The following is a 26,256-nucleotide window of genomic DNA, read 5'->3' as shown; positions in this document are numbered from 1 at the left end:
TATTTTGCATTCGTGTTTGTCCTTCCAAAATGGACGACCTCACACTTTTCAGGGTTAAACTCCATCTGCCACTTTTCAGCCCAGCACTGCAACCTATCCAAGTCCCTTTGCAGACGACAATAGCCCTCCTCGGTATCCACAACTCCACCAACCTTTGTATCATCTGCAAATTTACTGACCCACCCTTCGACTTCCTCATCCAAGTCGTTAATAAAAATCACAAACAGGAGAGGACCCAGAACTGATCCCTGTGGCACGCCACTGGTAACTGGGCTCCAGGCTGAGTATTTACCATCTAAGACCACTCTCTGCCTTCTATCAGTTAGCCAATTCTTAATCCAACTGGCCACATTCCCCACTATCCCATGCCTCCTGACTTTCTCCATAAGTCTACCATGGGGGACCTTATCAAATGCCTTACTAAAATCCATGTACACCACATCCACTGGTTTACCCTCATCCACTTGCTTGGTCACCTGCTCAAAGAATTCAATCAGGCTTGTGAGGCAAGACCTACCCCTCACAAAACCGTGCTGACTGTCCCGAATCAAGCAGTGTCTTTCCAGATGCTCAGAAATCCTATCCCTCAGCACCTTTTCCATCAACTTGCCTACCACCGAAGTAAGACTAACTGGCCTGTAATTCCCAGGGTTGTTCCTATTCCCTTTCTTGAACAGGGGCACAACATTTGCCACCCTCCAATCACCTGGTACCACCCCCGTCAACAGAGAAGATGAAAAGATCATTGCCAGCGGCTCTGCAATTTCATCCCTTGCTTCCCATAACATCCTTGGATATACCCCGTCAGGCCCGGGAGACTTGTCTATCTTCAAGTTATTCAAAAACCCCAACACATCTTCCCTCCTAACGAGCACTTCCTCGAGCTTACCAGTCTGTTTCACACCGTCCTCTTCAGTAATACACCCCTTCTCATTCGTAAATACCGAAGAGAAGTACTCATTCAAAACCTCACTTATCTCTTCCGGCTCAACACACAGTCTCCCGCTATTGTCCTTGACCGGACCTACGGTCCCCCTAGTCATCCTCATATTTCTGACATACGCGTAAAAGGCCTTGGGGTTTTCTTTTATCCTACCCGCCAAGCATTTTTCATGCCCTCTCTTAGCTCTCCTAATCCCTTTCTTCAGATCCTTCCTGGCCATCTTGTATCCCTCCAGAGCTATGCCTGTGCCCTTTTTCCTCAACCTTATATACGCATCCTTCTTCTTCCTAACAAGACTCTCAACCTCTCTTGTCAACCACGGTTCCCTCACATGACCATCCCTTCCCTGTCTGACAGGGACATGCTTATCAATGGCCCCTACTATCTGCTCCTTGAAAAAGTTCCACATTTCGACCGTGCCCTTCCCTGCCAGCATATGCTCCCAACTTATGCTCCTCAGTTCCTGCCTGACAGCATCATATCTACCCTTCCCCCAATTGTAAACCTTGCCCTGTTGCACATACCTATCCCTCTCCATTACCACAGTGAATGCTACAGAATTGTGATCACTATCTCCAAAGTGCTCGCCCACCAACAGCTCTATCACTTGCCCTGGTTCATTACCTAGTACCAAATCCAATATTGCCTCCCCTCTGGTCGGGCAGTCTACATACTGAGTCAGAAAAGCTTCCTGGACATACTGCACAAACACTACCCCATCCAAACTATTCGATCTAAAGAGTTGCCAATCAATATTTGGGAAGTTGAAATCCCCCATAATTACTACCCTGTGACTTCTGCTCCTTTCCAAAATCTGTTTCCCAATCTGCTCTTCCACCTCCCTGCTGCTATTGGGGGGCCGATAGAAAACTCCCATCAAGGTGACTGCTCCTTTCCTGTTCCTGACCTCAACCCACAGTGCCTCAGTCGGCAGATCCTCCTCGAAAATTCTTTCAGCAGTTGTTACACTATTTCTAACTAACAATGCCACCCCCCCACCTCTTTTACCACCATTCCTAATCTTATGAAAACATCTATAACCAGGTACCTCCAAGAACCATTCCTCCCCCTCACCTATCCACGTTTCAGTGATGGCCACAACATCGTAGTCCCAAGTGCCCATCCACGCCTTCAATTCACTCACCTTATTCCTGATGCTTCTTGCGTTGAAGTATACGCACTTTAACCCTTCTCCGTGCCCATCTGTCCTCTGCGACAGTGCTACCTTCCCCAATACCTCACTACACTCTTTGTCTTTCTGAGTGGACCCACTGGTCCCTGGACTACAAGTCCGGTTCCCATCCCCCTCCCAAACTAGTTTAAAACCTCCCGAACAGTACTAGCAAACCTCCCTCCCAGGATATTGGTGCCCCTCTGGTTCAGATGCAGCCCGTCCTGTTTGAACAGGTCCCATCTTCCCCAGAATGCAGTCCAATTATCCAAGAACTGGAAGCCCTCCCTCCTACACCATTCCTGCAGCCACGTGTTCAGCTGTGCTCTCTCCCTATTCCTAGCCTCACTATCACGTGGCGCCGGCAACAAACCAGAGATAACAACTCTGTCCGTCCGAGCTTTCAGCTTCCAGCCTAACTCCCTAAACTCACTTCTAACATCTGTGCCACCCTTCCTTCCTACGTCGTTGGTGCCAATGTGCACCACGACCTCTGGCTGCTCCCCCTCCCCTTTAAGGATCCTGAAGACGCGATCACAAACATCACGGACCCTGGCACCAGGGAGGCAACAAATCATCCGTGCGTCTCGCTTGCGCCCACAGAACCGCCTGTCGGTACTCCTCACCATCGAGTCCCCGATGACTAGTGCTCTCCCGTTCTCCCTCCTTCCCTTCTGAGCCACAGTGCAGGACCCCGTGCCAGAGGCCCGTTCACTGCAGCCTGCCCCCGATCTCACCTCGACTGTCAACCTTTTCGTGTCTTTAGTTTGCTAGTATATCCACCCAATCCTACATGTAACCACCTTCCCCCCACCTTTACTACTTTAAAGACCTTTCTACAGTCCTATTTCAGTGAGGATCTTGGTTCCAGCCCGGTTCAAGTGTGACCTGACCCAGTGGTACAGCTCCTTCCTATCTTATTACTGCTGCCAGTGTCTCATGAATTGGAACCAATCCTTTCCACACCAGTATTTCAGATGCTTTCCTGATCTGTTTGTCCCTATGTCAGTTAGCACTTGGCTCAGGCAATAATACAGAGATTACAAACCCTAAGGTCCTGCTTTTTAGTTCAGCTTCTAGCACCTGATACTTCCTCAGCAGGACCTGCTCCTTGTTCTTGCCTAATTTATTGGACCCGACATGGGCCATGACATCTGGCTCTTCTCTCAACTCCAAGTTCTTGTCCAGCTGTTTACGCTGGCATGAGTGGGGGGGGGGTTGGAGGGTGGTTAGCTCAGTTGGCCAGACAGCTAGAACATGATGCAGAAAATCACCAACAGCATGGGTTCAATCCCCATATCAGCTGTGGTATCTCATGGCAGCTTGCCCCCTCACCTTGCCCCATGCTTGAGGAGTGGTGTCCCTCAAGTTATACATTAGCAACTGTCTCTCTAATGGAGAGAGATGCCAATGTTCCTTTGGGACTATGGCTACAACAACCCTGGCACAGAGTAGGAAACGTGGCCTTCTTGATTGTTACTGCAGAGGATACATTCGACCCCCTAATTAGCAAATCCATAAGACTGTGATATTTCTGCTCCAGGGGAGTTGGAAACCCTACTTTAAATGCATCTATTCTGTTCGCTTCAACCACTCGATATGGTAGAAAATTCCACATTTTTACCACTCTCTGAATAAAGAAATTTCTCCTGAATTTTTTATTGGATTTATTGAGGAATATCTTATATTTATGGTCCTTATTTTTAGATTCCACACAAATGGAAACACCTTCTCCACATCTACCTTATTGAACACCATCATAATTCTAGAGACCTGTATCAGGTCACCTCTCACTCCTCTGTTTTCCAGTTATTAGACAAGGCCAGTTTCTGAGTTCCTCCTTCTCTGCCTCCACTGTAGGTTTTCCCTACCCTGCTCAGTATCAGTCAGACACTCCTCTTCCTACACCTGTTTCTCTCTATATGGGGAGATTATATTCTGGAATAATCTATACAGATATTAATCCCACACCACCCTCCCTATGTTGGAGTGTGTCTATCCAGCTCCAGCTTTGAGATTTTGAGGAGGAGTGACTCGACTTAAAGATAATTCTCACAGATGTGGTCATCCGTGACAGTTTCACTGTCCGCAAATTCCCATGTACTGCCGGAGCATGTATCCTTAGACAATGACCCCTGGTTCTGGACTCCCCCACCATCGGGAACATCCTTCCTGCATCTACCCTGTCAAGTCCTGTTAGAATTTTATAGGTTTCTATGAGATCCCCCCTCACTCTTCTGAACTCCAGCGAATATAATCCTAACCGACTCAATCTCTCCTCCTACGTCAGTCCTGCCATCCCAGGAATCAGTCTGGTAAACCTTCGCTGCACTCCCTCTATAGCAAGAACATCCTTCCTCAGATAAGGAGACAAAACTGCACACAATATTCCAGGTGTGGCCTCGCCAAGGCCCTGTATAATTGCAGCAAGACATCCCTGCTCCTGTACTCGAATCCTCTCGCTATGAAGGCCAACATACCATTTGCCTTTTTTACCGCCTGTTGCACCTGCATGCTTACCTTCAGCGACTGGTGTACAAGAACACCCAGGTCTCGCTGCACATTCCCCTCTCTCAGTTTATAGCCGTTAAGATAATAATCTGCCTTCCTGTTTTTGCTACCAAAGTGGATAACCTCACATTTATCCACATTATACTGCATCTGCCACGCATTAGCCCACTCACTCAACTTGTCCAAATCACCCTGAAGCCTCTCTGCATCCTCCTCACAACTCACCCTCCCAAACAGTTTTGTGTCATCTGCAGATTTGGAGATTTTACATTTAGTTCCCTCATCTAATCATTAATATATATTGTGAACAGCTGGGCTCCTAGCACCGATCCCTGCGGTACCCACTAGTCACTGCCTGCCATTCAGAAAAAGACCCATTATCCCTACTCTTTGTTTCCCGTCCGCCAACCAATTTTCTATCCATCACAATACACTACCCCCAGTCCCATGCGCTTTAATTTTACATGCTAATCTCTTATGTGGGACTTTGTCGAAAGCCTTCTGAAAGTCCAAATAAACCCCATCCACTGGCTCCCCCTCATCAACTCTACTAGTTACATCCTCGAAGAATTCTAGTAGATTTGTCAAGCATGATTTCCCTTTCGTAAATCCATGCTGACTCTGCCCGATTCTACCACTGTTCTCCAAGTGCTCTGCTATAAAATCTTTGATAATGGACTCTAGAATTTTCCCCACTACCGACGTCAGGCTGACTGGTCTATAATTCCCTGCTTTCTCTCTACCTCCCTTTTTCAATAGTGGGGTTACATTAGCTACCCTCCAATCTGTAGGAACTGTTCCAGAGTCTATAGAATCTTGGAAGATGACCACCAATGCATCCACTATTTCTAGGACCACTTCCTTAAGTATTCCTGGATGCATACCATCAGGCCCTGGGGATTTATCGGCCTTCAATCCCATCAATTTCCCCAACACCATTTCTCTACTAATACTGATTTCCTTCAGTTCCTCTCTCTCACTAAGCCCTGTGTTCCCCAACATTTCTGGTATGATATTTGTGTGCTCCTTTGTGAAGACAGAACCAAAGTATGCATTTAGTTGGTCAGCCATTTCTTTATTCCCCATAATAAATTCCCCTGTTTCTGATTGTAAGGGACCTACATTTATCTTCACCAATCTTTTTCTCTTCACATACCTATAGAAATTTTTACAGTCAGTTTTTATGTTTCCCGCAGGCTCACTCTCGTACTCTATTTTCCCCTTCTTAGTCAATCCCTTGATCCTCCTTTGCTGAATTCTAAACTGCTCCCAATCCTCAGGTCTGTTGTTTTTCCTGGCAAATTTATATGCCTCTTCCTTGGATCTAATGCTATCTCTAATTTCTCTTGAAGCCATGGTTTGGCTACCTTTCCCGTTTTACTTTTGTGCCAGACAGGGATAAACAATTGTTGCAGTTCATCCATGCACTCTTTAAATGTTTGCCATTGCCTATCCACCGTCATCCCTTTAAGTAACATTTCCCAATCTGTCATGGCCAACTCGCCCCTCATACCTTCGTAGTTTCTTTTACTAATATTCAGGTACCTTGTCTCATAATCAACTACATCACTCTCCATCTTGATGAAGAATTCTATCATATTATGGTCGCTCATCCCCAAGGGGTCTCGTACAACTAGATTGTCAATTATTCCTGTCTCATTACACAATACCCAGTCTAGGATGGCCTGTTCTCTAGTTGGTTCCTCAACATATTGGTCCAGAAAACCATCCCATATGCACTCCAAGAATTCCTCCTCTACGGTATTGTGACTAATTGATTTGCCCAATCTCTATGCAGGTAGACTTAATTTGATTTCTATTACTTACTTTGGTTGCTGAGTTTAGTATATTTAGCCTATTACATTTTTATTTAATGATTTACTTAATTATACCCATAGTTAAATTATTGTTGTTTTATCTTAATTTGTTTAAAGTTAATTAGCCCTTTAATCTACTATTAATCTCAAGACCTTGTTGATGGTGGACAGGCTTTGGGGAGTCAGGAGGTGAGTTACTCACCACAGAATTCCCAGCCTCTCAACTGCTCTTATTGGCACAGCATTTATGTAGCTGGTCCAGTTCAGTTTCTGGTCAATGGTGACCCCCAGGATGTTGGGGGATTTGGCGATGGTAATGCCTTTACAGCTGGCGGGCAGCCATAAAGACAGGGCTAAATTGTGGCGAGTCGAAGAGACTTAGTAGTTGGCAGGAAAAAAGACAGAGGCGCAAGGGGAGAGCCAACTGTGCAACAGCCCCGACAATCAAATTTCTCTGCAGCACCTGTGGAAGAGCCTGTCACTCCAGAATTGGCCTTTATAGCCACTCCAGGCGCTGCTTCACAAACCACTGACCACCTCCAGGTGCGTATCCATTGTCTCTCGAGATAAGGAGGCCCAAAAGAAAGAAAGAAAAGAAAGAATGCCTTTGATGTCAAGGGGAGGCAGTATGATTCTCCCTTGTTGGTGATGATCGTTGCCTGACACTTGTGTGGCATGAATGTCACTTGCCAGTTATCAGCCCAAACCTGAATGCTGTCCAGGTCGTGCAGAATGCAGGCACGTACTGCTTCATTATTTGAGGAGTTGCGAATCTCCCAGGACTTTTTCCTTTTTCTCCCCCAAAAATATAGTTTATTCATAACATTTCTAAAAACATATTACAAAACAATTCAAATTGGACATTTCATAAAGTGCCATACAGTTCAGTTTCTTTCAATACAGAACACTGCCCTTGCCATTTTAGGTTACATTTACAATGTATATTTGCATGACATACCAAAAAATATTCTCTGGTGCATGCAGCCCGCAGAGTTTTACATGGGTTCCAGGGCCTTACACTGTGGCCTTTCCCCATTGAACCTTTGCAGCAGCTGCCCCAAGCTTTAGTGCGTCCCTAAGCACATAGTCCGGGACCTTGGAATTTGCCAGTTTGCAACACTCGGTTGTGGACCAATCTTTGCGCTGGAGACCAGCAAGTTTCAGGCAGACCAAAGAACGTCTTTCACCAAGTTGATGGTCCTCCAGCAGCTGTTGATATCTATCTTGGTGTGTGTCCCTGGGAACAGCCCATACAGCACTAAGTTCTGCGTTATGGAGCTGCTGAGGATGAACCTTGACAAAAACCACTGCATCTTTTTCCAGACTCGCTTTACAAAGGGGTGGACAATGGTCTCTTTTTCCCACCACAGCCACCTCGAGGGCAGCCTTTTTTTTCACTTTTTTTCCCAAAAATATACTTCATTCGTAAAAACTTGCAAAAATACATTACAAAACAGTTCAAATTTCACATTTTGTAAAGTACAATAGAGATCAGATTTCTTCAATTCAGAATTCTTGCCATTCCATTTTAAATGCAATGTACATTGGCATTACATAGGAGAAAACATTTCGGGGTGCATACAGCCCGAGGGGTTTTTTATAGGTTCCAGCCCCTCGGTTCACTATGGCAGGAGGACCATACACCGTGGCCTTTCTGCATTGAGCCTTTGCAGCAGCTGCCCCAAGCTTTAGTGTGCCCCTCAGTACGTAGTACTGGACCTTGGAATGTGCCAGTCTGCAACATGTATGTTTTTTTTCTTTTTTTTCCCCAAAATATACTTTATTCATAAAAATCTGTAAAAAATACATGACAAAACCATTCAAAACAGCACCAAGTCGACAATACAAAGAGTGCAAAGGAGATCAGTTTCCTTCAATACAGGAGTGAGTTGCCTCACAACCCTTCCATTTCATTTTACATGCCATGTACATTTTGCAACAAACTCATATTTTCTGGATACAGCCTGAGGGCTTTTCTATGGATCCAGCCCCTCAGTTCACCTTGGTGGGGGGACCTTACACAGTGGGCTTTCCCCATTGAGACTTTGCCGCGGCTGCCCCAAGCTTTAGTGCGTCCCTCAGCACGTCGTCCTGGACCTTGGAATGTGCCAGTCTGCAACATTCGGTCGTGGACAACTCTTTGCGCTGGAAGACCAGCAAGTTTCGGGCAGACCAAAGGGCGTCTTTCACCGAATTGATAGTCCTCCAGCAGCAGTTGATGTTTGTCTCGGTGTGCGTCCCTGGGAACAGCCCGTAGAGCACAGACTCCTGTGTTACAGAGCTGCTTGGGATGAACCTCGACAAAAAACACTGCATCTCTTTCCACACATTTGCAAAGACACATTCCAGAAGGAGGTATGTCTTTCTTCTTCACTGGGCGAAGAAACCATCCAATAGTCAATTGTAGATGTTTTACAATGAAAAAGATGTCAGCTGCCTTACCTGTTAACACTTCTAACTTGTGGTAACAATGTATGAAAATTAATAACATTGAATATTGAAGAAAATTCCCGCCTTTCCTCCATTCTGGAATCCAATCTGTGTATAAAAATAAATACTGTATTTACCCTGCCGATAGAAATTCTTTTTGATATTTGATTGGCATTGAATATTTTTATATAGGAGGGTTACGTTGATGGAATTAGAGGAAGAAGGGTGAAAGGAGGCTTGTGTGGAGCATGAACCTGTGGGGCTGAATGGCCTCTTTCTCTGCTGTAAATACTATGTAATATGTTACCGTATATGCCTTAATTTAAAAAAAAAAATCAACATAAGAGATGTGAGCGTTGGTAAGAGAGCTTTCTTCACATTTTGCGCTCCCCAGTTCAGATAAAACCCAAGTTAGATGCTGGGGGAAATGGTAATCTGAGAGGGAGATTTTCATCCCAACACATCAGGTTGTATTTAATCTCTACTGCAGAAATGTAAAGGTCAGTGTTTAAATTTACTGTGGTCCCCAGGCCCCATATGATTCCATTGTTACGCCTAATGTTTAGACAGTACACCTCACCTGCATGTGCTAGCAATGTGGAGAGGATGCTGCAGTGCGAAAGGACCTTGGAGCTAATTTCTGGCTATGCTCCTTCTGACGAGGGTCAATGTAAGTTCACTGAACAATTTGATGTTTTCTCTTCCAGAGTTGTCAAAGGCCCTGATATTAACTGAACTTGGCTCAATTCGTGATCCTGTGGCATTAAAGATGCTGTTTAATAACATGGAGCGGTTACTGAATGTGCCAACACATGGGTAAGAAGATCTAAATAATGCAGATATTAACTAATCTTCACAAGAGCCCTAGAGTCATTACAGCACAGAAGGAGGCCATTCAGCCCATCAAGTCCATGTCCGCTTTGTGTAGAGCAATCCAAACACTCGCTGCTCTAACCCTGTAACCCTGCAAGTTTATTTCCCTCAAGTGCCCATCCCATTTCCTTTTGAAATCATTGATCGTCTCTACTTTCACCACCCTTGTAGACAGCGAGTTCCAGGTCATTACACATGCTGTGTAAGAAAGGTCTTCCTCACATTCCTCCTGCATCTCTTGTCCAAAATCATAAATCACTGAAGTGCTTTTTTTGCAATTACTTGCTGCTGATACAGTAATTGACTTGGATTATCAGAAAACCGTTTAAGTGCAGAGTAAAACCTGTAACTGCTTAAAATCCGAGATGTGTGGGCATGAATAATAAAACTGTAATTTATTCAATAGGTTTAGAAAGTCTCAATGAGAATTAAGCTCTTTTAGTCTAAATATGACTTAAACAGCCCCCAGATTAAATTCCAAACTTTTATTGACTCTCCATTATTTGCTGCTTTTCTTTTGTAGAACCATAGAATTGTACAGCAGAGAGAGAGCATCCATTTGCCTCATGATACCGGTGTCACCTCCCCATTCCTTACCTTTTTTCCATGTATTTTTATACAAAGGCTAATCTGGACTGATTTAACAGAAATAAAAAGCATTGTGGATGTTAGAAATCAGAAATAAAAACAGCAATACACATTAGGTCAGCAGTTGCCTAAGAAAGGAAGACAGACAAGATTATGATCCAAAGCAGTAACCTGTCTTTCTATTTCAGAGGTTGATTAACCTGCTGTGTATTTCCAGCACTTTTTGTTCTTATTTCTTGACATGTTAGTGCTGATTTCTTTGTATTGCTTCTTTTTCTATTTTCTCTATTTTCCATCAGCGCTGTCCAAGCTCACCTTGTTCTCGGCCTCTTGACCACACTCCCATTAAACTGTTGACCACCTGGCTTTCCTTCCTGGCTCCCATGCTAACATTGTAAATGGCTCTCTCTCCTTAGGTACTGTCGCCATCCCTTTCAACACTCGGTAATGCATCTTCACCCCCTCTTCAAAAAGCAACCCTGGATATCCTCCGTCCTTGCAAACTACCACCTCATCTCCAACCTCCCTTTACTCTTCAAAGTCGTTGAATGTGTTGTCGCCCAGCTTTCCTGCAACTCGTTGTTTGAATCCCTCAAAACTTTCGCCCATGTCACAGCCCAAAATAGCTGTGCTCAAACTTGCAAACGACATCCTGTGTGACTGTCTTCCTTCCTCATCCTTCTTGATCTCTCTGCAGCCGTTAACATTCTCGACCACATCATCCTCCGATGTGCAGATCAGTTGGACAGCCTTTTCTTAGTTCTATTCTTACCAAGCAAGTTTTAAAAAAGGAAAAAAACAAGACTTGCATTTAAATAGCGCCATTCATGACCCCTGGATGTCTCAAAGCGCTTTACAGCCAATGAAGTATTTTTTGAAGTATAATCACTGTTGTAATGCAGGAAATGGGGCAGCCAATTTGCACACAACAAACTCCCACATAAACAGCAATGTGATAATGACCAGATAATCTGTTTCTGCGATGTTGATTGAGGAATAAATACTGTCCGGGACACTGGTGAGAACTCCCCTGCTATTCTTCAAAATAGTGCCTTGGGATCTTTTACATTCACCAAGGAAGCAGATGGGGCCTCAGTTTAACATCTCATCCAAAAGACAGCACCTCCAACAGTGCAGCACTCCCTCTGTACTGCACCAGAGCCTTGACTTTTATGCTCAAGCCCTGGAGTGGGACTTAAACCTGGAACCTTGTGACTCAGTAGCAAGAGTGCTACCAACTGAGCCACGACTGAGACAAATTAAAACAGAACTTGCTGGAATACTCAGCAGGTCTGGTAGCATCTGTGGGGAGAGAAGCAGAGTTAACGTTTCAGGTCTGTGACCTTTCATCAGAACAGCTGACACAAGTTGGAGCCAGACTATCTGCAGCTTCCAAAACCCTTTGTTATCTTCAGACTCGGCTGGTCTTACTTCCTCCACCCTCTATAAATCTCAGCTTATCAAAAATTCTGCTGTCCATATACGTACCACTGGCTTATCGCCAATGTGCTTACTGATCTACATTGGCTCCCAGTTCCTCAACGCCTCAGATGTTAAATGCTCATCCTCATGTTCAAATCCGTTTATAGTTTTGCCCCTCCCTATGTCTGTAACCTTCTCCAGCCCGACAATCCCTCTGCCAACGCTGCATGCTTCCCACTTTGACCTCCTGTGCATCCCCCCCACTCCCTTTGCCTGATTATTGATGGATGTGTCTTCAGCATCTCGGCCCTAAGCTCTGTAATTCCTTCTCTCAGCCTTTATGCCTCTCTACCTCCCTCTCCTCCTTTAAGACCTTCCTTAAAACACACCAGTTTGAGCAAGCTTTTGGTGACCCAGTATCTCCCTCTTGAGCTCAGTGATGATTTCTCTCTGATTACACTTCCCTAAAGGCATTGGGGTGCTTTTTCTACACATAAAAGCAAGTTGTTGTTTGTTGAGTTATTTGGCTTCATGGAGCCAGTAATATATTTTTCAGAAACAGTCTCAGGCCAAAAATAGCCTTTATGTATAATTCTGTTCTTAAGATCCCACCTCCCCATCCAGTGCTTTGAAACTGTGGGGAGTCTGCTGCACATGTATATCCACGCAGGAGAGCACTTCAAATACCCTGCTTTTTGAATGGAAGGAGCTTCAATTTATCAATAACTTGCAAACAAGAATATCCCCACCTGAGTAGAATCACCCGATTTTGCCCGTCTCAGCTCATGTGCTGCTGAAACCCTCGTTCATGCCGTCATTACCTCGAGACTTGACTATTCCAATGCACTCCTGGCTGGTCTCCCACAATCTACTCTTTGTAAACTTGAGGTCATCCAAAACTCTGCTGTCCGTGTCTAACTCGCACCAAGTCCCATTCTCTTATCACCCCTGTGCTCGCTGACCTACATTGGCTCCCAGTCAAGCAACGTCTTGATTTTAAAATTCTCATCTTTGTTTTCCAATCCCTCCATGGCCTTTCCCCTCCCTATCTCTGCAATCTCCTTCAGCCCCACAAACCTCCAAGATATCCGTGCTCCTCTAATTCTGGCCTCTTGTGCATTCCCGATTTTAATCGTTCCACCATTGGTAACCGCCCCTTCAGTTGCTTAGGGCCCAAGCTCTGGACACCCTCCCATCATCTCTCGAACTCACTTTCCTCCTTTAAACTCCTTAAAACCTACCTCTTTGACCAAGCTTTTGGTCACCTGACCTAATATCGCCTTTTGTGGCTCAGTCTCATACTGTGTTTGATAATGCTCCTGTAAAGCAGCTTGGGACGTTTTATTACGATAAAAGTGCTATATAAATATTTGTTGTTGTCCTTAAAGTCTAGTGGACAGGGAACACAATCACTTTGGTGCAGATTTTTGACAATAATTCCACTGATTTCTTTTTCACCCTTTTCTCTGACTCCTAGGATCAGGATAGTTGGAAGCGCTGCTCTTGACCTGTGCCATGTGGCGGCTGGTGACGTAGAGGCCTTTTACCAGTTTGGCCTACACTGCTGGGACATGGCTGCTGCTGCTGTTATTGTAAAGGAGGCTGGTGGGATCATGATGGATACAACAGGTAGAGGTTACTATTAAATTCTGCCTAATAATGGCATTTCATTTTTATGGGCTCAAATCCATCTGAGGATCCAATAGCCTTCTTTCCTATGCAGTTTGCATCTTGGAGCATTCCGATCCCAATCTCAAAGCCCAATTTAAGTTTGTTTTACCAGGTGAGCAGGTTACTTTTTCCTGAGGGTATCTTTTTACAGTGTTTTCTCACCTACCAGGCTTCTGATATCCGTGGCCCACACGCAACTGAAAATAGGTGACTGGCATGAACTCGATGGGCTGAATGGCCTCCTTCTGTGTCATAAATAACTATGACTATTCCCAGGTCACCCTCCTAATGCTGTGTTTAAGCCAGCCCAGAGGACCTGCACTGAGAACAATAGCCTAGTGATGAGAGTCCCTCCACTTAATGCCACAACTGAGTTCAACAACTCAGTGATACAGTGGGGGGAATTTTAATCCTGATAAAGAGGCAGGCCTGGGTTAGGTGGGTGTTATGATAAGAATTGAATCCAATCCAGTTTTAAAGGAGGTGGAGCGGAGTTGGCGGGCAACCAAGCTGCTCCCACGAAGCGGGTTGGCAATTTAAATATCATATTGAGGCATGATCTCAAAGATGGGGAAGCCTCTCCGTTTTCCAGCCGCAGCCAGCCAGATGGAGAGGATGGCTGGCTGTCGGCACGGGGCCGCAGTCGTGGAGGGGAGGGATCAGAATCCTTGTGTGCCGATTGGAATGTCTGGGGTGGAGATCGGAAGGGCCGTTGGCCTAGTATCGAACCACCATTTTAAATGGAGCTTTGGCCGGCTGAATTTTCCAGGCCTTGGGAAGCCTGGTGAAGGAAAGTACCTTTCCACTTCCCTACTGGATCCAGTTTACCTGCTTCACCCCAACGGCCCTTCCGATCTCCACCCCAGCCCTTCCAATCGGCACACAAGGACTCTGATCCCTCCCCTCCACTCCCCGACTGCGGCCCCATGCCGACAGCCAGCCATCCTTTCCATCTGGCTGGCTGCGGCAGGAAAATGGAGAGGCTTCCCCATCTTTGAGGATGTGGATATTTGTGGAGCTTCCTTCTCCTGTTAGTTGTTTCATTGTCCACCACCATTCACGACTGGATGTAGCAGGACTGCAGAGCTTAGTTCTGATCTGTTGGTTGTGGGTTCGCTTAGCTCTGTCTATCACATGCTGCTTATGCAGGTTGGCACGCAAGTAATCCTCTGTTGTAGCTTCACCAGGCTGACACCTCATTTTGAGTTATGCCTGGTGCTGCTCCTGGCATGCCCTCCGGCACTCTTCATTGAATCAGGGTTGGTCTCCTGGCTTGATGGTAATGGTAGAGTGGGGGATATGCTGGGCCATGAGGTTACAGATTGTGGTTGAGTACAATTCTGCTGCAGCTGATGGCCCACAGTGCCTCATGGATGCCCAGTTTTGAGTTGCTCGATCTGTTCGAAATCTATCCCATTTAGCATGTGATAGTGCCACACAACACGATGGAGGGTGCTGGCTTTCTCCCCCCCCAGACCTGCTGAAGAAATGAACTGTGCCACTTAGAGAGTAAACTGTTTGCTCTTGGGTGACTTTGTGGGAAAACAAACAGCTAAGGAAGAAAAACAGAATGGAGAGAATGGGATGAATACTAGAATAAATACCGAGCCAACATTCGGTCAAATTCTTGACCCAGCTGATTTTGCAGCAGTATCATTTGCATCTGTTTCTTCTTCACCCCTTCCCAGTTTTTCTGTTCTTGATGTCACTGTTTTGTGGAAGTCATCAAGATTAATTAAGCTGAGCGTTAACAAGCAAACATGTTGATATCTGAACGAGTGTAGTCTTGTCAAAACTTATGGACATCCAATTTTTATATGGATTTATGAAAAGTTGAATCTACTTTTACGGAGCTGACTTCAGTTGTGGTTATCTCGTTTCTAGGAGGACCACTGGACATCATGTCACGTAGGGTGGTGGCAGCTGGCACCTCCGAGATGGCTAGTCAGATTGCTAAGGAGCTGCAGCCAGTGGCGTACGAGAGGGATGATGGCACTAAAGGTGCAAATGAGTCACTGTCCAAATAAGGACAAGTTCAGAATATTCGCTGGTGGAACCATAGCAGATTCACACTGTTGAATCTTAAAGTAGCTTACAGTGACAAGCTTCCATGATGTCCGCACTGCACCCTGAACTGTGATTTACAGCAAAGAATCTAACACAATGAACCGGTCGAATAATGTCTCACTCTCCTCGCAAGAATCAATAATGTGCATCTTCTATGAGTTGCGTTGGTCTAATTTTCTACTGTTATCATTTAGTGTTTGGACAGACTGATGATGGGGATAATTGTAACCTGACTCGCTGACGGTGGGGGGACCCATGGGATTAGATGGTCCAGCGGTTTTACACTGACTGCAATGGATAGTGACATGAAGCAGGGTGTAAATCCAGTATTGCACCCAGTCTCATCAATTCCTTGACAAACAGGTCAAGATAAAACTCAGCCACCTGTGGCCCCCCCCATCCCCCACATAGTCTGTTAAAATATGCTAGGTTGGAGCTGACATCGGAACTTAGTGAAATGTGATGGGACTGTGCAAGAACCTGGAACTCTTACTGTGGGTCTGTAAAAAATTTCAGTAAAACATTTCCAAAATCTAATACATTTATGTAACAATCACTTTCAAGGTTTATGTCCAGATTAATCGCCCACCTTTTATCCAATTTCAACAACTTTAAAAAATATTCCATTACTAATAGAGAAAAACAGGGCAGGTCCAAATATGTTTGTTTTTTCACTTAAACTGTTCCCTGTTTAGTTGCAGTGCCATCCATGTGTTTTAATTTGTGAAAACTGGATGAAATCAGATGTAAATGGGGTAGAATGGGTCTTCAGTAAGAGAACAAAGTGGGTGATGATGAACATGCAACCTGGTATCAGTTGTAAGGAGCATTGGGCAGGGTCTACGACAGGCTCCTGATTGGTTAGCGCCTGTGGTACATTGCTGCTAAAGATCAATATCACCCCCGCCCGCCGCCCCCCCCAGAATGTTTGAATCCAAACCCAAATATCTTTGCAACTGGTTTTCATTTTAATTCCATCAAGTGCAGCAACTTTCACTGCACAGTCTAACAGTCCTGTAAACAGACAGAGAGATCCTCAAGACTACTTTTTTTTATCAAAGTCCTATTTTTTAAACAATCTTATATTTCAGGGTTTTATTAAGTTTACTGAAAATACATTGTTGGCATAGAAATAAAATTTTAACTGAACCGTTCATTAATAAATAGTTTTAAATTCTTGCTCTGTTTCATATCTCGAGCTCATTTGGATACACAGTTCTACTCTGATACATACAGATTCTGGAATTAAACCAATTTAATTCAAATGAAAGATTTTGCAACTTGAAATATCTTAAGCTTCTAACGCTTAGAAATCAGACTGAGCATCAAATGGTTAAATTCCACATTGTCCAGGCGAAGTAACTTGTACAATGGTTGTCTCTACCACTGGAAATGCAGTTCATGTGACCTGTTTGTCGTGGGAGCGTGTATGTGTATCTTTGTCACCTATTTCCACTTCCATAACATTGTCCAACTTCACCCATCTCAGCCCACCTGCTGCTGAAACCCTCATCCATGCCTTTGTTACCTCTAGACTTGACTATTGCAAAGGACTCCTGACAGGTCTCCCTCATTCAACTTTTCGTAAACGTGAGGTCACCCAAAACTCTGCTGCCCGTGTCTTAACTCGCACCAAGTCCTGTTCCCCTATCACCCCTGTGCTCGCTGACCTACACTGGTTTCCGGTCAAGAAACGTCTTGATTTTAAAATTCTCATCCTTGTTTTCAAATCCCTCTGTGGCCTATCTCTGTAATCTCCTCCAGCCCCACAACCCTCCCAGATATCTGTGCTTCTCTAATTCTGTCCTCTTGTGCATTCCTGATTTTAATCACTCCACCATTGGTAGCTGTGCCTTCAGTGCCTGGGGCCCAAACTCGGGAATATCCTTCCTATACCTCACCACATCACTTTCCTCCTTTAAGATACTCCTTAAAGCCTATCTCTTTGACCAAGTTCATGATCAAATGACCTAATATCTCCTTTTATGGCTCGGTGACATATTGTGTTTTATAATGCTCCTGCGAAGCGTCTTGGGATGTTTTATTATGTTAAAGCTGCTATATAAAGAAGTAGTTGCTGTTCATTGGTTATATTTTGTTCTCCTTTGAGCAGAGAAGGTTAAGGGGAGATATGATAGAGGCATTCAAAATCATAAAGGATTTTGATAGAGTAAATAAAGAGAAACTGTTTCCGATGGCAGAACAGTCAGTAACCAGAGGACATCGATTTTTAAGATGATTGGCAGAAGAACCAAAAGCAACATGAGACTTTTTTTTGCACGAGCTCTTGTGATCTGGGATACACTACCTGAAAGGGTAGTGGAAGCAGATTTAATAGCAACTTTCAAAGGGAATTGAATAAATATTTGAACAGAAAAAAATTACAGGGCTATGGGGACAAACCAGGGGAGTGGGATTAATTGGATCATTCTTTCAAAGATCTGGCACAGGCATGATGGGCCGAGTGGCCTCCTTCTGTGCTGTATTATTCTATGAGTCTATATATATCCAGGAGGCTGCCTTGACACTTCAGCTGGAGGAGGTGGGCATTGTGTTTCTGGGCTCTGAGCTTCAGACAGCTCAACGGCTGCCTCCAGACTCATTCATTACTCCGCTGAACTATTGCAAGCTGGGATCCAGCTTTCCACCCTTCTCTCACCTTTGCATGGTCCATCTCTGACACTTCCCTTCCCTTCCTCGACTTCTCTGTCTCCATCTCTGGGGATAGGTTGTCTACTAATATCCATTATAAACCCACCGACTCCCACAGCTACCTCGACTACACTTCTTCACACCCTACCTCCTGTAAGGACTCCATTCCATTCTCCCAGTTTCTCCGTCTCCGACGCATCTGCTCTGATGATGCTAACTTCCATGACGGTGCTTCTGATATGACCTTTTTCCTCAACCAAGGATTTCCCCCCCACTGTGGTTGACAGGGCCCTCAACCGTGTCCGGCCCATTCCCCGCACCTCTACCCTCACCCCTTCCCCTCCCTCCCAGAACCGCGACAGGGTTCCAATTGTCCTCACTTTCCACTCCATCAGACTCCATATCCAAAGGATCATCCTCCGCCATTTCCGCCACCTCCAGCGTGATGCCACTACCAGTTGCATCTTCCCCTCCCTTCCCCTGTCAGCATTCTGAAGGGATCATTCCCTCCGCGACACCCTGGTCCACTCCTCCATTACCCCCACCACCTCGTCCCCGTCCCATGGCACCTTCCCCTGCAATCGCAGGAGGTGTAATACCTGCCCATTTACCTCCTCTCTCCTCACTATCCCAGGCCCCAAACACTCCTTTCAGGTGAAGCAGCGATTTACTTGTACTTCTTTCAATGTAGTATACTGTATTCGCTGCTCACAGTGTGGTCTCCTCTACATTGGGGAGACCAAGCGCAGACTGGGTGACTGCTTTGCGGAACATCTCCGCTCAGTCCGCAAGCAGGACCCTGAGCTTCCAGTTGCTTGCCATTTCAACACTCCCCCCTGCTCTCATGCTCACATTTCTGTCCTGGGATTGCTGCAGTGTTCCAGTGAACATCAACGCAAGCTCGAGGAACAGCATCTCGTCTACCAATTAGGCACACTACAGCCTGCCAGACTGAACATTGAGTTCAATAATTTCAGAGCATGACAGCCCCCCATTTCACTTTCATTTTTAGTTATTTTTTCTTCCTTGTTTTTACATTCTTTTTTTGCATTTATTTCATTTCATCTTAGTTTGTTCAGTTTGCTTACCCACTGTTTTTTTTCAGGTTTGCACTTGCTGCTGTTCAATATTCAGTGTATTAACACCTAATCTGTACTAATGCTTTGTCTTTCAACACACCATTGCCTTTGCTCCGTGACCTTTTGGTCAGCTATGTGGCCTGGTCCAATCTGCACCTTCTCCTTTATTATCTCTTGCCCCACCCCCACCTCACTTGCTTATAACCTGTGACTTTTCTAATATTTGTCAGTTCCGAGGAAGGGTCACTGACCCGAAACGTTAACTCTGCTTCTCTTTTCACAGATGCTGCCAGACCTGCGGAGTGGTTCCAGCATTTCTTGTTTTTATTCCAGCTTTCCTATGTTTACTTCTGCAAGTATCATTATTAGGTCAAGTGTGGGCTTTTTACTCCAGACGTATTAAAGGCAATGTATTCGAGTCATCATCAAGTTCGACAATTTCAAATCATAACCACTGCTCCCATTGTTTCCAGACAGCAGGAGAATGGTAAATGATTCGACGGTCACCATTTACAGTTCCTCTGGACCCATCTTTTGTTGCATTACTTGTCCCATTACCACCCTCTTTTCACCTTGCACCACCATCCTGCCAGCTTTCCTTCCTTCCAGCTTGTGAACTGCAATCTCCCCATCCCCCGGCCCCCAACACCCTTTAATGACAGCTGTACTCACGGACATCTGAATGCTGGAATAAACCAGGTTTAAAAACTTAATTCGTCCGGGAATCATTCTTAATTTCAAATAAGACACATGGAGAATAATATACCTTCAAATATCTTGGGCATGTAACTCAAGTCAATTATCGTAGCATATGAATTGGTGTCAGAGCACAGATAGGAAAGCCCCCTTTTGTCCTTGTGCAGATTTTCTTTGCTGGAATTGAGAGGATGAATTTCACAATATTTCATTTTGTAAGATGAGTTAAAATAAGCTTATGAAGGAAATGGCAGTAGAAATAACAATGGTGGGGCTATTCATGTTATATAATGTACTCACAATTAGACTAAACACATTATCACCAACCAGAATATAAAGCCTGTCTTCTATCTCTTCAATGTCGAAACACACATTTTCTGCTGAGTTACAACCCATTTTCATCCCCTCGGTAACACCGACTGCAGTTACCGGTGGGTCAGAGGCCCCGCTGCTGTGATGCCACAAAGACCGTAATAACTCTGCATGGTTCACTTCCTGACCCCTGCTCAACCAGCTGACCTCAGTGCAGCCACAGTAGAGGGGCTGCAATCTGCTTTAGTGTTTCTCTTTAGAGAGGAGAGAAAAAAAATTAATCTTGATCACTAATGCGTTGCTCCTGCTGGAATGTGTACATGGTGAATGTCAGATGAGGACTGTGAACTGTGAAACCCTGTGAACAACCTACCAACACTCATTGACTAAGCGTGAAAACAAAGAATGACCAATTAGGTGAGGCAATCAAGTGCTAATGGAACCAGAAAAAGGCCACGTTTTTAGGAGAAGGGGAGGAAACGTGGTGGTAGGGGAATGACAAGCGTGCGATTGACCTGAGCATACAATGGTGCACTGCTGCATGCAGAGCTGTTCCATGCAGTGGTGCAGTGTTTCATGCAGAGCTGTTCCATGCAGTGGTGCAGTGTTTCATGCAGAGCTGTTCCATGCAGTGGTGCAGTGTTTCATGCAGAGCTGTCCCATGCAGTGGTGCAGTGTTTCATGCAGAGCTGTTCCATGCAGTGGTGCAGTGTTTTATGCAGAGCTGTCCCATGCAGTGGTGCAGTGTTTCATGCAGAGCTGTTCCATGCAGTGGCGCAGTGTTTCATGCAGAGCTGTTCCATGCAGTAGTGCAGTGTTTCATGCAGAGCTGTCCCATGCAGTGGCGCAGTGTTTCATGCAGAGCTGTTCCATGCAGTGGTGCAGTGTTTCATGCAGAGCTGTTCCATGCAGTGGTGCAGTGTTTCATGCAGAGCTGTTCCATGCAGTGGTGCAGTGTTTCATGCAGAGCTGTTCCATGCAGTGGTGCAGTGTTTCATGCAGAGCTGTTCCATGCAGTGGTGCAGTGTTTCATGCAGAGCTGTCCCGTGCAGTGGTGCAGTGTTTCATGCAGAGCTGCACCTTGCAGTGGAACACTGTCTTACATCCCAAGATAAGCAGAGCAAGTCTCAATTCACACTAATGCAAGAGAAGGCAGAAAAGATTGGAATACACACAGGAAACCCTCCCAGCTTCTTTTCACAACCTACAGTGACCACAGCAAGTGGAGCAGAGCACAAGGCGGGGTGACATCTCTCCGCTCTGTCCTGACTGAGAAATACAGCAGGGTACAACAGGGTCAGGGAGAGATCCACGATAAAATACTTATGTCACAAGAAGCTGCTGTGGCGAGGTTCCTTAGCATTGCGGTAAAGAGGAATTCTGTCCTGTTCGCTACCTGGTGACCATTGCTGGGAAGTGCGTCTCAGGAGTCATTAGTCGAGAACAGGAAAGGGTCTTATTTGAATTATCAGTTTACCCCTAAAGGTGAATAGCCTCTTAGCCCAGGCTATCTCAACTCATACATGAAAAGCACTGACTTGGATGGTTACACGTGACTGTGGAATTATACCCCAGCAAGGAGTTATGAGAGGTGAGGGAGGAAAAAATACTGCAATCGAATTGTCTTAATACTCTTTGAAAGGCGAAAACAGAATTGCAGTTTCAGTACAATCATCCAAAAGAACAAGTCACAAATCAATCTTATTCCACAGCATTATACAATGACTCGATGGTTATATTAACATCCACTTCAATTTTATACAAAGATAAAATATGGCTCCTCTGTTCTACAAGTTCCTTGTGGTTGCAAAGACAGCTCCTCATTATAGTATAGGATCTCCATAGCCACACAACTGCTCAATGGCAAGGTTATAATGATTGCCCTTCCCACCTTTATAGGCACTAGTGACAATCCGTAGCCACCCAGACTCTCCCTGTGGGGATTATAGACAGAAACAACAAAATCAATCTTTCCAAATTACTCAGATGTTTTGTATCAATACTTGTAGAAGCTAAACGTAAGTTGTCGAATGGATTTGCTCTGTGGTGTCATCCATCAATAAATTTACAGTTCCAGCTCTCAGAAAGGCAATTCTAGTTAACCATCATTTAGAAATAGAACTTGCCGAAAAATAAATTACAATGGAGTCGCTTAATGCATGTACCCTTTGCTTAGCAACACTGCTGCTTCATCAAAGGGTTTGCATGTCAAGGAGACTGCATCATAGAAAAGTACCATTTCTTTAACATTAGCATCCTGCTATCCAACAGGAATTAATCATTTTAAATTTGAGAGCAATAGATTTTTCCTCGCCAAGGCTTATTCAGGATATGGAACCAAGGCGAGTGGATGCATTTAGGATACAGATCAGCCATGATTTCACAATGGCAGAACAGGCTTGAGGGGCTGAACGGCCCACTCCAGTTACTGATAGCAGATATCAATGTGGAAGAGATCAGATTTAATAATAAAAACAATCCGCTTAATTTAAATTCATAATTTACACTGCCCGACATTCTGTCTCAGTAATATAACAGGCATAGGCTGTCTATTCTTGGGTAGTGTAGGCCTAGAATTAAATTTACATTGCAGACAAGCAACTCCTTCCTCCAATAAGGGACTCAGAACAGAAGGACATGACTTTAAAATGAGAACTAAGTAAATGTGAATCCAGAAAAGCATTTCTTCTTAGGGATGAGAATATGGAATACGCTGACATAGAAACCTTGGGTGCAGAATAAATGGTGCCCTGGCAAATATTTATCCATCAATCAACATCACTAAAACAGATTGGTCATTATCACACATTACTGTTTGTTGTGTGCAAATTGGCTGCTCTATTTCCTACATTATAACAGCGACTACACTTCAAAAGTACTTCATTGGCTATAAAGTGCTTTAAGGCGTCCTGAGATTGTGAAAGGCACTATGTAAATGCAAGTCTTTTAAATGAGAAAGACTCTTGGAAAATTAAAGTATTAAGGGATATAAAGATTAAAAAAGTAAGAGTGCTGTCGTACCTAACAAAATGGCAGAGAAAGCTCGATGGGCCAAATGTTCCAAAAGATTCACCTTTCAACAACTTTCTATTGTGGAAATAATATTTAGAAATGACTTTTACTGGCAAGCACATTGGAAGAATGTGCTAGAGTGTACAGGTTGAATTAAAGTGGGTTAAGTAGCCAGGTTTTACATTGCACTGTTGGGAAAAGTATTCCCTCTCGACATTGTATTCTAGATAGAGTCAGTGCCATTCATTATCTGCAGTGGTTATGCCCCTCTCCACTCCCCCACGCAATGGGCTCAACCACTTTCTTCCAAATGGACTTTGTGACCCTGAAAATATTTACCCTGCAACACACAGAAATACATAACACAGCAAGCTGCACACTCACCCATGGCTCACCCCAAGAGTTCCGTACTATCCAGTACTCGGTTCCATCTTCGTCCACACCCCAACCTGCCACTGACACAATGTGATTGACTATAGCCAGCGGCTCATATTCCGCAAACACTCCTCCACGGTAAGCATCCAGTTTCTTCGTTGCCATGATACCACAGCTGGAACCGAAGTAAAACACAGCAGGTTAAATTTGCAGAGAGGTCTTGATAGAGTAGACAGATAGGGAGAAATTGTTCCCAGTGCCACACGGTCGATAACCAGAGGGCACAGATTTAAAAACAATTACTAAAAAAAATCCAGAGGGAAAAAAATTGAGTTTCGATCTGCAAAGCCCTGCCTGAAAAGTTGATTGGAGCAGATTCAATAGTAACTTTCAAAAGGGAATTGGATAAATACTTCAAAAGGAGAAATTTGCAGGGCTATGAGGCAAAAGAAGTTGGATAGCTCTTTCAAAGAGCCAGCACAGATACAATGGGCTGAATGGTCTCCTGTGTGCCTGCGATTCTATGTTAGATGTGCCAAATTACTTTTAATCTGAACTTTCTTCCTTTTCCATAAATCTCAGCAAGTGGCCCTAGTGACACAGCTGCATTCCCTTCTCTCCTTTCTCTCACACCTTCCCGCTACCTTAACTGACCAAAAGGATGGACAAGGGACTTGCTCGATGCCCAAGCTTTGCCAATATTATCTTGATGCAAGCTTTGGGGCAGGTCAAAGGGCTGGTGTGAGTGACAATGGTGCTATGACGAGGCTCATTTTTCTTTTTGATAAGGAAATGCTTTTGTGAAAATCGCACATGATCCAATACAATTTCACACTGTCGTAGCTCAACACTCGAACTTGCCAATGTCAGTGATAGATCAGTAAACATCAAAGAACTCAAAATGCTTGCTGCAGAAACAAAATATATTGGTGTTTTTCAGTTCAAGTGTACCCCATACAATAAATTCATATATCTATTTAATCCACTGAACGACAAATCTTGTTATTCAATTCGAATTGGAAAGCTTTATTCATCTCCACTATACATGCCAACATGAAGCAGGCCGTCTGTCCTCTCACTCCTTTGCTAGACTGGGTGGGTTTCTTCATGATCAATCCCTCCAGTGGCTTCATCCCTCCCTATCTCTGTAACCGCCTCCAGTCCTACAACCCGGTGAGATCTCTGAGCTCCTCCGATTCAGGCCTCCTGTCCATCCCCAATTTTAATCACTCCACCATTGGTGGCCAGGCCTTCAGCTGCCTTTGCTGTGGAATGTCCTCCCGAAATCTCTCTATCTCTCTCACTCTTTTCCTTCAAGATGCTTTGTAAATCCTACCTCTTTGACCGTGCTTTTGGTCACCTGTCCGAAAATCAGCTTATCTGGCTCAGGGTTAAATTTTGTTTTATAATTTTTCTTAGGAAGCACCTTGAGATATTTTACTATGTCAAAGAGGCTATATAAATGCAAGTTGTTGTTGTGTCATAGGTCAACCAACAGGATTCTTGCCAGATAGTCCGGGCGATCCTTGCTTCCCAAATGGTTCAATCGAATAGTGAAAAGAAATTGGAGCCCAAGGGTGGGAGAGGGTGGGAACAAGTAAACAAAAAAAGCTTGGGAAAAAAATCCGGCATTTTCAAGCAGCAGAACTAATATCTGGCCTTTAATCAAATCCCTAATAAAGGCACCAATAACTGGCATAACTTAAATCATTCTTTTCTCCTGTCATCCAATCCCATCACCTACCACCCAAATTTGAGTTCAGATAAACAATCAGTACAAGATAATAAAATACAACATGTGGGACAAGCCAATAACAACCCAGTCCATTACCTAACAGGTCCATTGGTGTAGATTTCTGTCATCATCTGTTCACGTCTGCTAATCTCACCATAATCCCCAACCTTCCACAGGGTATAGTTCTTAATCACATTGCAGACACCAAAGGTAGTGCATGTGCCACACTGGTTAAACAGCAGACACTCTACAGCAAAGGAATTCAATAGTATGGTTAATAGTCAAGAATTGCATATCAGAATCTAAATGACCAAAAATGACCTCTCTTAAAAGCAGCCCTAGTAACCAGAGGTCTGTAAATCATGAGTGGAGGATCTGGAGGCCATTACTGGGCGCTCTGCCAGTTGGCACAGAACGAGGGGGCAAAAAAAAGACCATTAAGCCCACACAGCTTGCTTCACCTAGTCAATAGTGTAACCATGTACACGATTCACCTACTCCCTAACAACACCAGAGCTGACAACTGCACGTAGATCCAAAGCAATTGTTAAACTATCTAGTGTTACAGACTGGCACTATTTGAAGCTATTTACCAACGCAGCACAATCATTGTTTGCTTCAACTTCCCAGCTTAAGCGGCTTTTAACCTTTCTGGCACTGTACAGAAAATATATAACATTTATTATTAAAATTGCCAAGTCAGTCACATCTTCCATTGAAAATCTCTATGTAAACGCCTCTATGGGATTTTCTATTTTAAACGTATCCACACCTGTAACCTTTGTAATAGCAAATCTGATAGTCCATGAAACGAGAATACTTCAAGATTTGCTTTGGGTCTGCATGCAGTCACCAGGTCAGGCCACTGGGTGACACTGTGGAACACCTTTTGATCAGCTCTC

At 44.5% G+C, this 26,256-nt stretch overlaps 2 protein-coding genes across 9 annotated transcripts in view; one reads left to right on the top strand and one right to left on the bottom strand.

The window, feature by feature from the left end:
• impa2 (inositol monophosphatase 2) overlaps positions 1–16,672 on the top strand; it is a 46,728-nt gene extending 30,056 nt beyond the window's left edge. Inside the window, exons 6-8 of the mRNA XM_068031227.1 lie at positions 9,580–9,688; positions 13,233–13,384; positions 15,311–16,672. Of these exons, the coding sequence (XP_067887328.1) occupies positions 9,580–9,688; positions 13,233–13,384; positions 15,311–15,453 (404 nt within the window). The 3' untranslated portion in view covers positions 15,454–16,672. The remainder of the gene's footprint in view (positions 1–9,579; positions 9,689–13,232; positions 13,385–15,310) is intronic.
• The window catches only part of LOC137369775 (cathepsin Z-like), a 66,293-nt gene that overhangs the window by 21,380 nt on the left and 18,657 nt on the right, over positions 1–26,256 (bottom strand). For 2 of the 8 annotated variants that reach the window (XM_068031219.1, XM_068031220.1), the window contains 3 exons: positions 25,451–25,601; positions 23,640–23,794; positions 7,248–8,980 (listed from right to left, as the gene is read on the bottom strand). In XM_068031219.1, coding sequence (XP_067887320.1) covers positions 8,358–8,980; positions 23,640–23,794; positions 25,451–25,601 — 929 coding nt within the window. In that variant the 3' untranslated portion in view covers positions 7,248–8,357. Of the gene's footprint in view, positions 1–7,247; positions 8,981–18,753; positions 22,167–23,628; positions 23,795–25,450; positions 25,602–26,256 lie in introns of those variants that run through there. The other 6 variants (XM_068031225.1, XM_068031223.1, XM_068031221.1 and 3 more) reach the window with 6 other exon arrangements.

The sequence above is a fragment of the Heterodontus francisci genome, chromosome 5 (genome assembly GCF_036365525.1).
Source record: "Heterodontus francisci isolate sHetFra1 chromosome 5, sHetFra1.hap1, whole genome shotgun sequence".
Lineage (NCBI taxonomy): Eukaryota > Metazoa > Chordata > Chondrichthyes > Heterodontiformes > Heterodontidae > Heterodontus > Heterodontus francisci.
The sequence above is the reverse complement of the archived record's forward strand: the minus strand, read 5'-3'. Positions and strand labels throughout refer to the sequence as shown.